This window comes from Thamnophis elegans, chromosome 4, assembly GCF_009769535.1.
Source record: "Thamnophis elegans isolate rThaEle1 chromosome 4, rThaEle1.pri, whole genome shotgun sequence".
Lineage (NCBI taxonomy): Eukaryota > Metazoa > Chordata > Lepidosauria > Squamata > Colubridae > Thamnophis > Thamnophis elegans.
The window spans coordinates 139170758-139183251 of record NC_045544.1 but is presented as its reverse complement, the minus strand read 5'-3'; the positions used below and the strand labels follow the sequence as shown (position 1 = coordinate 139183251).

The window sequence follows — 12494 nt, the reverse complement described above, 5'->3', positions numbered from 1 at the left end:
GGCTGGGGGATTCTGGGAGCGGAAGTCCATCCCTCTTAAAGCAATCTGGCTGGGGAATTCTGGGAGTGGAAGTCCACCCATCTTAAAGCATTCTGGCTGGGGAATTCTGGGAGTGGAAGTCCACCCCTCTTAAAGCATCCTGGCTGGGGGATTCTGGGAGTGGAAGTCCTCCCCTCTTAAAGCATCCTGGCTGGGGGATTCTGGGAGTGGAAGTCCTCCCCTCTTAAAGCATTCTGGCTGGGGGATTCTGGGAGTGGAAGTCCACCCCTCTTAAAGCATTCTGGCTGGGGAATTCTGGGAGTGGAAGTCCATCCCTCTTAAAGCATTCTGGCTGGGGGATTCTGGGAGTGGAAGTCCTCCCCTCTTAAAGCATTCTGGCTGGGGAATTCTGCGAGTGGAAGTCCATCCCTCTTAAAGCATTCTGGCTGGGGGATTCTGGGAGTGGAAGTCCACCCCTCTTAAAGCATTCTGGCTGGGGAATTCTGGGAGTGGAAGTCCATCCCTCTTAAAGCATCCTGGCTGGGGGATTCTGGGAGCGGATGTCCTCCACTCTTAAAACATTCTGGCTGGGGGATTCTGGGAGTGGAAGTCCATCCCTCTTAAAGCATTCTGGCTGGGGGATTCTGGGAGTGGAAGTCCACCCCTCTTAAAGCATTCTGGCTGGGGAATTCTGGGAGTGGAAGTCCATCCCTCTTAAAGCATTCTGGCTGGGGGATTCTGGGAGTGGAAGTCCTCCCCTCTTAAAGCATTCTGGCTGGGGGATTCTGGGAGTGGAAGTCCTCCCCTCTTAAAGCATGCTGGCTGGGGAATTCTAGGAGTGGAAATCCTCCCCTCTTAAAGCATTCTGGCTGGGGGATTCTGGGAGTGGAAGTCCACCCCTCTTAAAGCATTCTGGCTGGGGAATTCTGGGAGTGGAAGTCAACCCCTCTTAAAGCATTCTGGCTGGGGGATTCTGGGAGTGGAAGTCCTCCCCTCTTAAAGCATGCTGGCTGGGGAATTCTGGGAGTGGAAGTCCTCCCCTCTTAAAGCATTCTGGCTGGGGGATTCTGGGAGTGGAAGTCAACCCCTCTTAAAGCATTCTGGCTGGGGGATTCTGCGAGTGGAAGTCCTCCCCTCTTAAAGCTTGCTGGCTGGGGAATTCTGGGAGTTGAAGTCCTCCCCTCTTAAAGCATTCTGGCTGGGGGATTCTGGGAGTGGAAGTCCACCCCTCTTAAAGCATTCTGGCTGGGGGATTCTGGGAGTGGAAGTCAACCCCTCTTAAAGCATTCTGGCTGGGGGATTCTGGGAGTGGAAGTCCTCCCCTCTTAAAGCATGCTGGCTGGGGGATTCTGGGAGTGGAAGTCCTCCCCTCTTAAAGCATTCTGGCTGGGGAATTCTGGGAGTGGAAGTCCTCCCCTCTTAAAGCATTCTGGCTGGGGGATTCTGGGAGTGGAAGTCCTCCCCTCTTAAAGCATGCTGGCTGGGGGATTCTGGGAGTGGAAGTCCACCCCTCTTAAAGCATTCTGGCTGGGGGATTCTGGGAGTGGAAGTCAACCCCTCTTAAAGCATGCTGGCTGGGGGATTCTGGGAGTGGAAGTCCTCCCCTCTTAAAGCATTCTGGCTGGGGAATTCTGGGAGTGGAAGTCCTCCCCTCTTAAAGCATTCTGGCTGGGGAATTCTGGGAGTGGAAGCCACCCCTCTTAAACCTGCTGGCTGGGGAATTCTGGGAGCGGAAGTCCTCCCCTCTTAAACCTGCTGGCTGGGGGATTCTGGGAGCGGAAGTCCATCCCTCTTAAAGCAGTCTGGCTGGGGAATTCTGGGAGTGGAAGTCCACCCATCTTAAAGCATTCTGGCTGGGGAATTCTGGGAGTGGAAGTCCACCCCTCTTAAAGCATCCTGGCTGGGGGATTCTGGGAGTGGAAGTCCTCCCCTCTTAAAGCATGCTGGCTGGGGAATTCTAGGAGTGGAAGTCCTCCCCTCTTAAAGCATTCTGGCTGGGGGATTCTGGGAGTGGAAGTCCACCCCTCTTAAAGCATTCTGGCTGGGGGATTCTGGGAGTGGAAGTCAACCCCTCTTAAAGCATTCTGGCTGGGGGATTCTGGGAGTGGAAGTCCTCCCCTCTTAAAGCATGCTGGCTGGGGAATTCTGGGAGTGGAAGTCCTCCCCTCTTAAAGCATTCTGGCTGGGGGATTCTGGGAGTGGAAGTCCTCCCCTCTTAAAGCATGCTGGCTGGGGGATTCTGGGAGTGGAAGTCCTCCCCTCTTAAAGCATTTTGGCTGGGGGATTCTGGGAGTGGAAGTCCTCCCCTCTTAAAGCATTCTGGCTGGGGAATTCTGGGAGTGGAAGCCCACCCCTCTTAAACCTGCTGGCTGGGGAATTCTGGGAGCGGAAGTCCTCCCCTCTTAAACCTGCTGGCTGGGGGATTCTGGGAGCGGAAGTCCATCCCTCTTAAAGCAATCTGGCTGGGGAATTCTGGGAGTGGAAGTCCACCCCTCTTAAAGCATCCTGGCTGGGGGATTCTGGGAGTGGAAGTCCTCCCCTCTTAAAGCATCCTGGCTGGGGGATTCTGGGAGTGGAAGTCCTCCCCTCTTAAAGCATTCTGGCTGGGGGATTCTGGGAGTGGAAGTCCACCCCTCTTAAAGCATTCTGGCTGGGGAATTCTGGGAGTGGAAGTCCATCCCTCTTAAAGCATTCTGGCTGGGGGATTCTGGGAGTGGAAGTCCTCCCCTCTTAAAGCATTCTGGCTGGGGGATTCTGGGAGTGGAAGTCCTCCCCTCTTAAAGCATTCTGGCTGGGGAATTCTGGGAGTGGAAGCCCACCACTCTTAAACCTGCTGGCTGGGGAATTCTGGGAGCGGAAGTCCTCCCCTCTTAAACCTGCTGGCTGGGGGATTCTGGGAGCGGAAGTCCATCCCTCTTAAAGCAATCTGGCTGGGGGATTCTGGGAGTGGAAGTCCACCCATCTTAAAGCATCCTGGCTGGGGAATTCTGGGAGTGGAAGTCCTCCCCTCTTAAAGCATCCTGGCTGGGGGATTCTGGGAGTGGAAGTCCTCCCCTCTTAAAGCATTCTGGCTGGGGGATTCTGGGAGTGGAAGTCCACCCCTCTTAAAGCATTCTGGCTGGGGAATTCTGGGAGTGGAAGTCCATCCCTCTTAAAGCATTCTGGCTGGGGGATTCTGGGAGTGGAAGTCCTCCCCTCTTAAAGCATTCTGGCTGGGGAATTCTGGGAGTGGAAGTCCATCCCTCTTAAAGCATTCTGGCTGGGGGATTCTGGGAGTGGAAGTCCACCCCTCTTAAAGCATTCTGGCTGGGGAATTCTGGGAGTGGAAGTCCATCCCTCTTAAAGCATCCTGGCTGGGGGATTCTGGGAGCGGAAGTCCTCCACTCTTAAAACATTCTGGCTGGGGGATTCTGGGAGCGGAAGTCCTCCCCTCTTAAAGCATTCTGGCTGGGGAATTCTGGAAGTGGAAGCCCACCCCTCTTAAAGCTCCTGGGGCTGGGCAAAGTTGCTCTCAGCCAGCTGCCAACCCAGAAACTGAAATCTTCCCATCCTCTTGGCAGCAAAAATGGCTCAATTAATATCCCACCCAACCAGCAAATCCGGTTCCAGCTGTGAAAAAGCTCCCAGATGCCTTTTTAGCTAATGGCCTCCAGCAAGGATGATAAAAACAAAATTTCCGGAGCGCATCCTTGAAAGAAACCATGGTTGAGAGTGCGAATTGCACAACAGGGCCAGGCTGGGGGGGCGGGGGGGAGGAGAGGGAGCAGGAACACCTGGGCTTCCTTCCCTTCTCCAAATTACCATTATTTCTTTCCTTATTATTTTCGGATTATTTCTTTCCAAGCAGGTAGGAGAGAGGGAGTCCTTGACTTACCAAGCACCCGTTTAGTGACGATGTTTTGAGGACCATCTGTCCCGCACACAAAACGGCTTCCTTAATTGTTGCCAAAGCTGCTCCCGAGACATACAGGTGGTCCTCGCCTTACAACGGTCCGTTTAGTGACCGCTCAAAGTGACGACTGTGCCCCGAAAAAAGTGACTCCCGGCCAGTTTTTCCACGCTTACGACCGTTGATCGCGTGATCAAAATTCGACCACTTTGGTAACCGATTTCATACATCACGGGGTATGAAAATTCATAAGGTTGCAGCGTCCCGGGGTTACGTGATCCTCTTTTACGACCGCCTAACAGGCCAAGTCAATGGGGAAAACAGATTCACTTAACTAACTTAATAACAGCGGTGATTCACTTAGCCACTGTGGCAAGAAAGGTCGTAAAACGAGGCAAAAAGCTCACTTAACGACTATCTTGCTCAGCAACAGAAATTTGGGGCTCCGTTGCGGTCATAAGTCGAGAACTACCTGTAATCTTCCTTGCTCGGCTTTTAATTCCTTTATTTACCAATAAATCAATCATTTAACAAGCGCAGTGAGGTCGTTCTGTACCCCCGTTTGTTTAGGGGTGGTTTGAAGTTACCACGGCACTGAGAACAGTGATTTATAACAGCTTTTCACACTTCTGGGATTTGCAATCAGGAGATGAAAATTTAGATGCTTGGCGACTGACTCATACTTACGACAGTCGCAGTATCCCGCAAATGTCACTTTTTTTCCAATGCTGTTGCAACTTCCATCAATCATTAAACAGACAGCTGTAATATAATGCAATACAATACAATAGCAGAGTTGGAAGGGACCTGGGAGGTCTTCTAGTCCAACCCCCTGCCTAGGCAGGAAACCCTATACCGTTTCAGACAAATGGCTATCCAGCATCTTCTTAAAGACTTCCAGTGTTGGGGCATTCACAACTTCTGGAGGCAACTTCTGTTCCACTGATTCATTGTTCTCACTCTCAGGAAATTCCTCCTCAGTTCTAAGTTGCTTCTCTCCTTGATTAGTTTCCACCCATTGCTTCTTGTTCTGCCCTCAGGTGCCTTGGAGAATAGCTTGACTCCCTCTTCTTTGTGGCAACCCCTGAGAGATTGGAAGATTGCTATCATGTCTCCCCTAGTCCTTCTTTTCATTAAACTAGACACACTCAGTTCCTGCAACCGTTCTTCACATGTTTTAGCCTTCAGTCCTCTAATCTTCTTTGTTGTTCTTCTCTGCACTCTTTCTAGAGTCTCTGCATCTTTTCTACATCATGGTGACTATTCTTTTCTGTTCTATTCTATTCTTTCCTTGTTCTGTTCTGTTCTGGAAATTCCTCCCCAGTTCTAAGTTGCTTCTCTCCTTGATTAGTTTCCACCCATTGCTTCTTGTTCTACCCTCAGGTGCTTTGGAGAATAGCTTGACTCCCTCTTCTTTGTGGCAACCCCTGAGAGATTGGAAGATTGCTATCATGTCTCCCCTGGTCCTTCTTTTCATTAAACTAGACCTACCCAGTTCCTGCAACCGTTCCTCATATGTTTTAGCCTCCAGTCCCCTAATCCTCTTTCTTGCTCTTCTCTGCACTCTTTCTAGAGTCTCCGCATCTTTTCTACATCCTGGCGACCAAAACTGAATGCAGGATTCCAAGTGTGGCCTCACCAAGGCCTTGTAAAGTAGTATTAACCCTTCTCTCCCTCTGTTGATGCAGCCTAAGTCAAGGACCAGTGGCAATTGAGTCAGAAGGAACCTTGGGAGGTCATCTAGTCCCATGGTGGAGAACCAATGGCATGTGTGCCACAGGGGGCAAACAGAGCCATATCGGTGGGCAGGCAAGCTCAGTTGATTTGGGGGCCGTCTGGGCCCACCAGAAGTCGGGAAAGGGGCTCTTTTCGGCCTCTGGGGTTGGGAGGCAGGGAACGCCATCTTCGCCCTCCCCAGGCTCAAAGGCTCTGGAGCCAAGGCAGGGCAAAAAAATAGGTCCACCGTGCCATCGCGTTCCAAAAGGGGAGGGAGGGTAGAGGGCGGTGGCACGTGCGCATGCACAGGGGGTGGACGCATAGACTTATGGGTGTGGAACAGAGGTGGGTTCCTACCAGTTCGCACCTATTCGGTAGAACCAGTTCGTCAAATCTACCGAACTGGTTAGAAGAGGTTCCAAACTTTTTTGAAACCCACCACTGGTCCTTGGATATGATTATTCTACACTATCATGCTCATATTTATAAAACTCAGTGCCTCTGTGTGAAAGGTAAGGATGACTCCTGCGTTTGTGGTGCAATCAGAAGATTGCGTGTGTTGAAGTTGTTTTAACGCAAACCAAAGATGCCTTTTAAAAAACAAGTTTACATCCTATTCTTATGCACGCCAGTGCTGTGTGTGAGATAATTTAAGGTGGTTCTGACAAGTGTCGTCGGCATCTTCATATCCGGTCACATGGGCAGCAAGCCACTCCCACAAAGGAGGCCACACCCACAGAGTAGGTTCGAACAATTTTTGAAACCCACCACTGGTGTGGACATGTGCGCGCATGACCACTCCCTACCCCGCTTTTGGCACTCTATGGCAAAATGGTTATCCATCCCTGATCTAGTCCAGCCTCCTGCTCAGTCACGAAACTTTATACACCATTTCAGACAAATAGATGTCCAATCTCTTGGAAACCTCCAGAGAAAGAAAAGGAAGGAGAGAAGGAAGGAAGGAAGGAAGGAAGGAAGGAAGGAAGGAAGGAAAAAAAGGATAGTAGAATAACAGAGTTGGAGGGGGTCTTGGAGGTCTTCTAGTCCAACCCTCTGCTTAAGCAGAAGAGCCTACACCACTTCAGACAAATGGCTGTCCAATCTCTTCTTTAAAATCTCCAGTCATGGAGAAGGAAGCAAGGAAGGAAGGAGGGAGAGAGCAAAGGATGGAAGAAAGGGAGGGAGGGAGGGAGGGAGGGAGGGAGGGAGGGAGGGAGGGAGGGAGGAAGGAAGGAAGGAAGGAAAGCAGAATAACAGAGTTGGAAGGGACCTTGGAGGTCATCTAGTCCAAGCCATCAAGATCCTGTACCATTTCAGACAAATGGCTGTCCAATCTCTTCTTAAAAATCTCCAGTGATGAGGAAGGAAGGAAGGAAGGAAGGAAGGAAGGAAGGAAGGAAGGAAGGAAGGAAGGAAGGAAGGAAGGAAGGGTGGATGGATGGATGGATGGCAGAATGACAGAATTGGAAGGGACCTTGGAGGTCATCTAGTCCAAGCCATAAAGACCCTGCACCATTTCAGACAAATGGCTATCCAATATCTTTTTGAAAACCTCCAGAGATAGAGAAGGAAGGAAGGAAGGAAGGAGGGAAGGAAGGAAAGAAGGAGGCAAGGAAAGAAAGGGAAGGAGGAAGGCGGGAGAGAAGGAAGGAAGGAAGGAAGGAAGGAAGGAGGGAAGGAAGGAGGAAGGAAGGAAAGAAGGATAGTAATATAATAGAGTTGGAAGGGACCTTGGAGGTCTTCTAGTCCAACCCGCTGTTCAAGCAGGAGACCCTACATCATTTCAGACAAATGGCTGTCCAATATCTTCTTGAAAACCTCAGAGTTGGAGAAGGAAGGAAGGAAGGAAGAAAGGAAGGAAGGAAGGAGGGAAGGAAGGATAACAGAGTTGGAAGAGACCTTGGAGGTCATCTAGTCCAAGCCATCGGGACCCTGTACCATTTCAGACAGATGCCTGTCCCATCTCTTCTTTAAAACCTCCACTGAAGCACCCACAATTATGATCCTTTTAAGAAATGCTGATCTCCCGTACACATTTAACCCCAGAGACGCCTTTTTAGATTCTGCGATGCTTTCAATGTTCTTCATTTTAGGGGGTTGCTTTTCCATTTTCTTGCACGCCACCCGGAGTCACGCTGGTGAGGTGGGCAGCTCTCGAAATGCGTTGAAAAATTAATAAAATAAAATAAACCCACAGAAACCCGCTTCAGCTCTGTTGGTGAGAGATCTGCAGCTGTGACACTGAAAGCTTCCAGTGGGCACCAGTGGGTTGGGGGAAGGTGCCCGTTTTTAGCAACTCCGCTCTATTTTCTGTGCGTTGCCGGGCAAGAAAAAAAAATCAATTTATTCTGCAAAAAGGAAAAAAAAACGCGACTCGCTGTCAACCACCATCCGTCACTGCGGGAGTGAAAATGCTCCTTTTTTTGTTTTGAAGAGGCAATTCCTGCTTTTGAATAATAGATGCAGAGAGAAAGAGAGAGAAATGCAAGAGATTTTAAGGCTCCTTGGTACTGTCTGAGCTGGGTGGTTTTCTCAGAGACGTTTCATAACCCAACTAGGTAACGTCCTCAGTGCTAGGAGGGAGTTGGGTTTGCAAGGAGGAGGAGGAGGAGAAGAGAGAAGAAGAGGAGGAGGAGGAGGAGGAGGTGGAGAAAGACTGTGGGGTCCTCGGTGCTCTCTGAGCTGGCTGCTTTTCTTGCCGACGTTTCATGACCCAACTAGGGAACAACATCAGTGCCATCTCTGAAGATGCCTGAATCGGTTGAGTTGCTTCGAGGAGGCTGGATTCATAGAAAATATTTGGAACTGGCCCAAAGTTCACCGCATTTTTTCCCCCCTGGAACCGGAGAGTTCCACTGGTTTTTGAAGGATTTCTAAGAAAACCCCACTCCCTCCCAGCACTGATGACGTTACCTAGTTGGGTCATGAAACGTCTGCAAGAAAATCGCCAAGCTCAGAGAGCACCAAGGATTTGACTGGTGTCATCTTCCTCCTCCTTCTCTTCCTCCTCCTCCTTCTCTTTCCCCTCCTCCTCTTCCTCTTCCTTCTCCTCTTCTTCCTCCTTCTCATCCTCTTCCCCTTCCTCCTCTTCCTCCTCCTCCCCCTCCTTCTCCCCCTCTTTCCCCTCCTCCTCCTTTTCCTCCTCCTCCTCTTCCTTCTCTTTCCCCTCCTCCTCTTCCTCCTTCTCCTCCTCCTCCTCCTCCCCCTTCTTATCCTCTTTCCCCTCCTCCTCTTCCCCTCCTCCTCCTCTTCCCCTCCTCCTCCTTCTCTTTCCCCTCCTCCTCTTCCTCCTCCTTCTCCTCTTCCTCCTCCACCTTTTCCCCCCTCCTCCTCTTCCTCCTTCTCCTCCTCCTTCTCCTCTTCCTCCCCCTTCTCATCCTCTTTCCCCTCCTCCTTCTCTTTCATCTCCTCTTCCTCCTCCTCCCCCTCCTCCTCTTCCTTTTCCTCCTCCTCCTTCACATCCTCTTTCCCCTTCTCCTCTTCCCCTCCTCCGCCTCCTCCTTCTCTTTCCCCTCCTCTTCCTCCTTCTCTTCCTTGTCTTCCTCCTCCACCTTTTCTTTCCCCTCCTCCTCTTCCTCCTCCTCTTCCTCCTCCTCTTCTTCCTCCTTCTTCTTGTGCCTCCCTTTCATTCCAGCCCTAAAGACATTACCTATGAAATATCTACAAGAAAAACACCAAGCTCAGAGAGCATCAAGGACCTCACAGTTCTCCTCCTCCTCTTCCTCCTCCTTCTCTTCCTCCTCCCTGCAACCTCCCTTTCATTCCAGCCCTGATGACATTACCTAGCTGGGTCATGAAACGTCTGCAAGAAAAAACCCCAAGCTCAGAGGGCATCAAGGACCCCACACCTCAAGCACGAACGACAAGTCTTCTCTTCTCTCGGGGTTTGGTTACTGCTCGCTTGGCGGCCTTAATCTTAACCTCGGTGTCCATCTCTGCATGTCTGAATGCCGATTGCTGTTTTCCCAGGCGCGGCAGACGCACCCAGCCCCAGCCCTGCTTTCCCCACGCACAAACACACCCACCAGGCTCTCCCTGCCCCGCCATAAAGCCCAGCCAAGCTCCCTGGGAGGAAGCAGTTTCCGCGGGGAAGCGGGATCCGCACCCAGCACGGCTGCACCGAGACTCCACCAATGGTGGGGGGGCAGGCAGGGGGGGGGATATTTCAAGCTATTAAACGCCCAGCCACCGCCAGCCATCTGCTAGCTCTCTTTGCAAAGCTACCTCTGGATAATCCAATAAAACAGAAGCAGAGGGGGGGGGGAGGGAGGGAGAAAGGAAGCCCCCCCTCCCTCCCTCCCTCCCCACACTTCCCGCGACTCATAATTCATTCCCCGAAAGTAATTACGGTTTTTATATCCCTATCGGAAGGCAGCAGACTTTTTCGCCAGCTCCTCTGCCAAGGTCACCCAGCAAAGCAGCGGCCGATTTCACATTTGTATCCGCCGCACCAGCGTTTTTTTAAAAAAAGAAAATTGGATACAGGCAGTCTTCGACCTACAACGGTGCGTTGAGTGACTGTTTGATGCTACGAGGGCGCTGGAAAAAAAAAACAACCACTTCGGACTGTTGTCCACATATACGACTGTTTCAACGTCCCCATGATCGTGCGATCAATATTCAAATTTTGTCCCGCCTTAGGCTTGAAAGTCAGCTGGGTGACTTTGGGCAAATCACCAGGAGACCAGGAATTCTAGTCCCACCTTGGGCATGGAAGCCAGCTGGGTGACTTTGGGCCAATCACCAGGCGACTGGAGTTCTAGTCCTGCCTTAGGCATGAAAGCCGGCTGGGTGACTTTGGGCCAATCACCAGGCGACTGGGAGTTCTAGTCCTGCCTTAGGCATGAAAGCCGGCTGGGTGACTTTGGGCCAATCACCAGGTGACTGGGAGTTCTAGTCCTGCCTTAGGCATGAAAGCCAGTGGGGTGACTTTGGGCCAATCACCAGGTGACTGGGAATTCTAGTCCTGCCTTAGGCATGTAAGCTGGCTGGGTGACTTTGGGCCAATCACCAGGTGACTGGGAGTTCTAGTCCTGCCTTAGGCATGTAAGCTGGCTGGGTGACTTTGGGCCAATCACCAGGCGACTGGGAGTTCTAGTCCTGCCTTAGGCATGAAAGCCAGTGGGGTGACTTTGGGCCAATCACCAGGCAACTGGGAGTTCTAGTCCTGTCTTAGACATAAAACCCTGTTGGGGGAGTTTGGACCAATCACCAGGCGACTGGGAGTTCTAATCCCGCCTTAGGCATGAAAGCCAGCTGGGTGACTTTGGGCCAATCACCAGGCGACTGGGAGTTCTAGTCCTGCCTTAGGCATGGAAGCCAGCTGGGTGACTTTGGGCCATTCACCAGGCGACTGGGAGTTCTAGTCCCGCCTTAGGCATGAAAGCCAGCTGGGTGACTTTGGGCCAATCACGAGGCGACTGGGAGTTCTAGTCCCGCCTTAGGCATGAAAGCCAGCTGGGTGACTTTGGGCCAATCACCAGGCGACTGGGAGTTCTAGTCCCGCCTTAGGCATGGAAGCCGGCTGGGTGACTTTGGGCCATTCACCAGGCGACTGGGAGTTCTAGTCCCGCCTTAGGCATGAAAGCGAGCGGGGTGACTTTGGGCCAATCACCAGGAGACCGGGCGTTCTAATCCCAATTTAGGCATTAAAGCCAGCTGGGTGACTTTGGCCCAGTCCCTCTCTCTCTCCGCCCAACCCACCTCACAGGGTCGTTGTGAGGAAAATAGGAGGAAGAAGATGAAGTACCTGATATATTCGCCCTCTTGAGTTATTCATAAAAACAATAAATAACAAATAACAAACACACACCAGGCCTTAAGATCAGATCCTGGCGCCTGAATTGGAAGCAGCTGGCGCGAGATTAAAATTAGAATTAGTTCTACTTGGACTATCGTGGCACCAATTCTTCACTCCCCAGAAGATCACCAACTCACCTCTGGCACCATCCTTACACACAAGAGCACACCCAGTTGTTATTCGGTGCGGTTCCCCAGAAAAAGCCCAGCTGCTCGGGAAACGCAGCTCCAGGCGCGCTGGCATGGTCAGCGCCCCAGACACATCTGGAGTGGGATTAGTTCAGAAAGAGGCCGCAGCCCGCACATCTGTCTCGTCGGCTAAAATAAACCGAGCGCACCACAACCTTTGCAGGGGGGAAAAAATCAACTTGTTCAGCTTTTTTTCCAAATCTTTTTCAGAACAACGGAACCAATTTTTTTCCAAAACGCCTAATTTCCCTAAATTTGGGGGAATTTTCCTAAGTCCCAAACTTGAATTGTATGCAGTTCTCGACTTACGACCACAGTTGAGGCCTTCCATTGCCAAGTGAGTCTTTGATTTTACAACTGTTTTTTGTCACGGTTGTTAAGCGAATCACAACCGCTGGGAAGAAAAGCCGGCGGTCGTTAAGCAAATCTGGCTTCGCCATTGACTTGGGGAAGTCGCCAATGGCGATCCCGGGATACTGCCACCGTTATAAACGTGAACCGGTTACCAGGTGCCTTGGGATTGTGGGGATAATGCAAGCGTCGTAAGTGCGAGGACCGGTACCAAGTCCATTTTTACCATGCTGTTCTAACTTTGAACGGTTAAAAAACTTAATTCAAAATACACTTATTCCTTAACATAGGATCTCAAGCGAGCTTAATATTTTTGTTGCTAAGGGAAGCATTTATTAACTGAATGTTATCCTATTTTACGACCTTTCTTGCCGCAGTTGTTAAGTGAATCACTCCAGTTGTTAAGTAGGGTCACAGGGTTGTTAAATGAATCTGGATAAAAAGACTGTTGCTAAGTGAATTCTGCCCCATTGTAGGATTTTCTTGCCGCAGTTGTTAAGTGAATCACTCCAGTTGTTAAGTTAGTCACATGGTTGTTAAATGAATCTGGATAAAAAGACTGTTGCTAAGT

The 12494-nt window shown here is 50.9% G+C and overlaps 1 protein-coding gene across 1 annotated transcript in view; it reads right to left on the bottom strand.

The window, feature by feature from the left end:
• LOC116507804 (sodium/potassium-transporting ATPase subunit alpha-2-like) overlaps positions 1-11533 on the bottom strand; it is a 12529-nt gene extending 996 nt beyond the window's left edge. The window contains exon 1 of the mRNA XM_032216136.1: positions 11522-11533. Coding sequence (XP_032072027.1) covers positions 11522-11533 — 12 coding nt within the window. The remainder of the gene's footprint in view (positions 1-11521) is intronic.
• Positions 11534-12494: the final 961 nt, after the last annotated feature.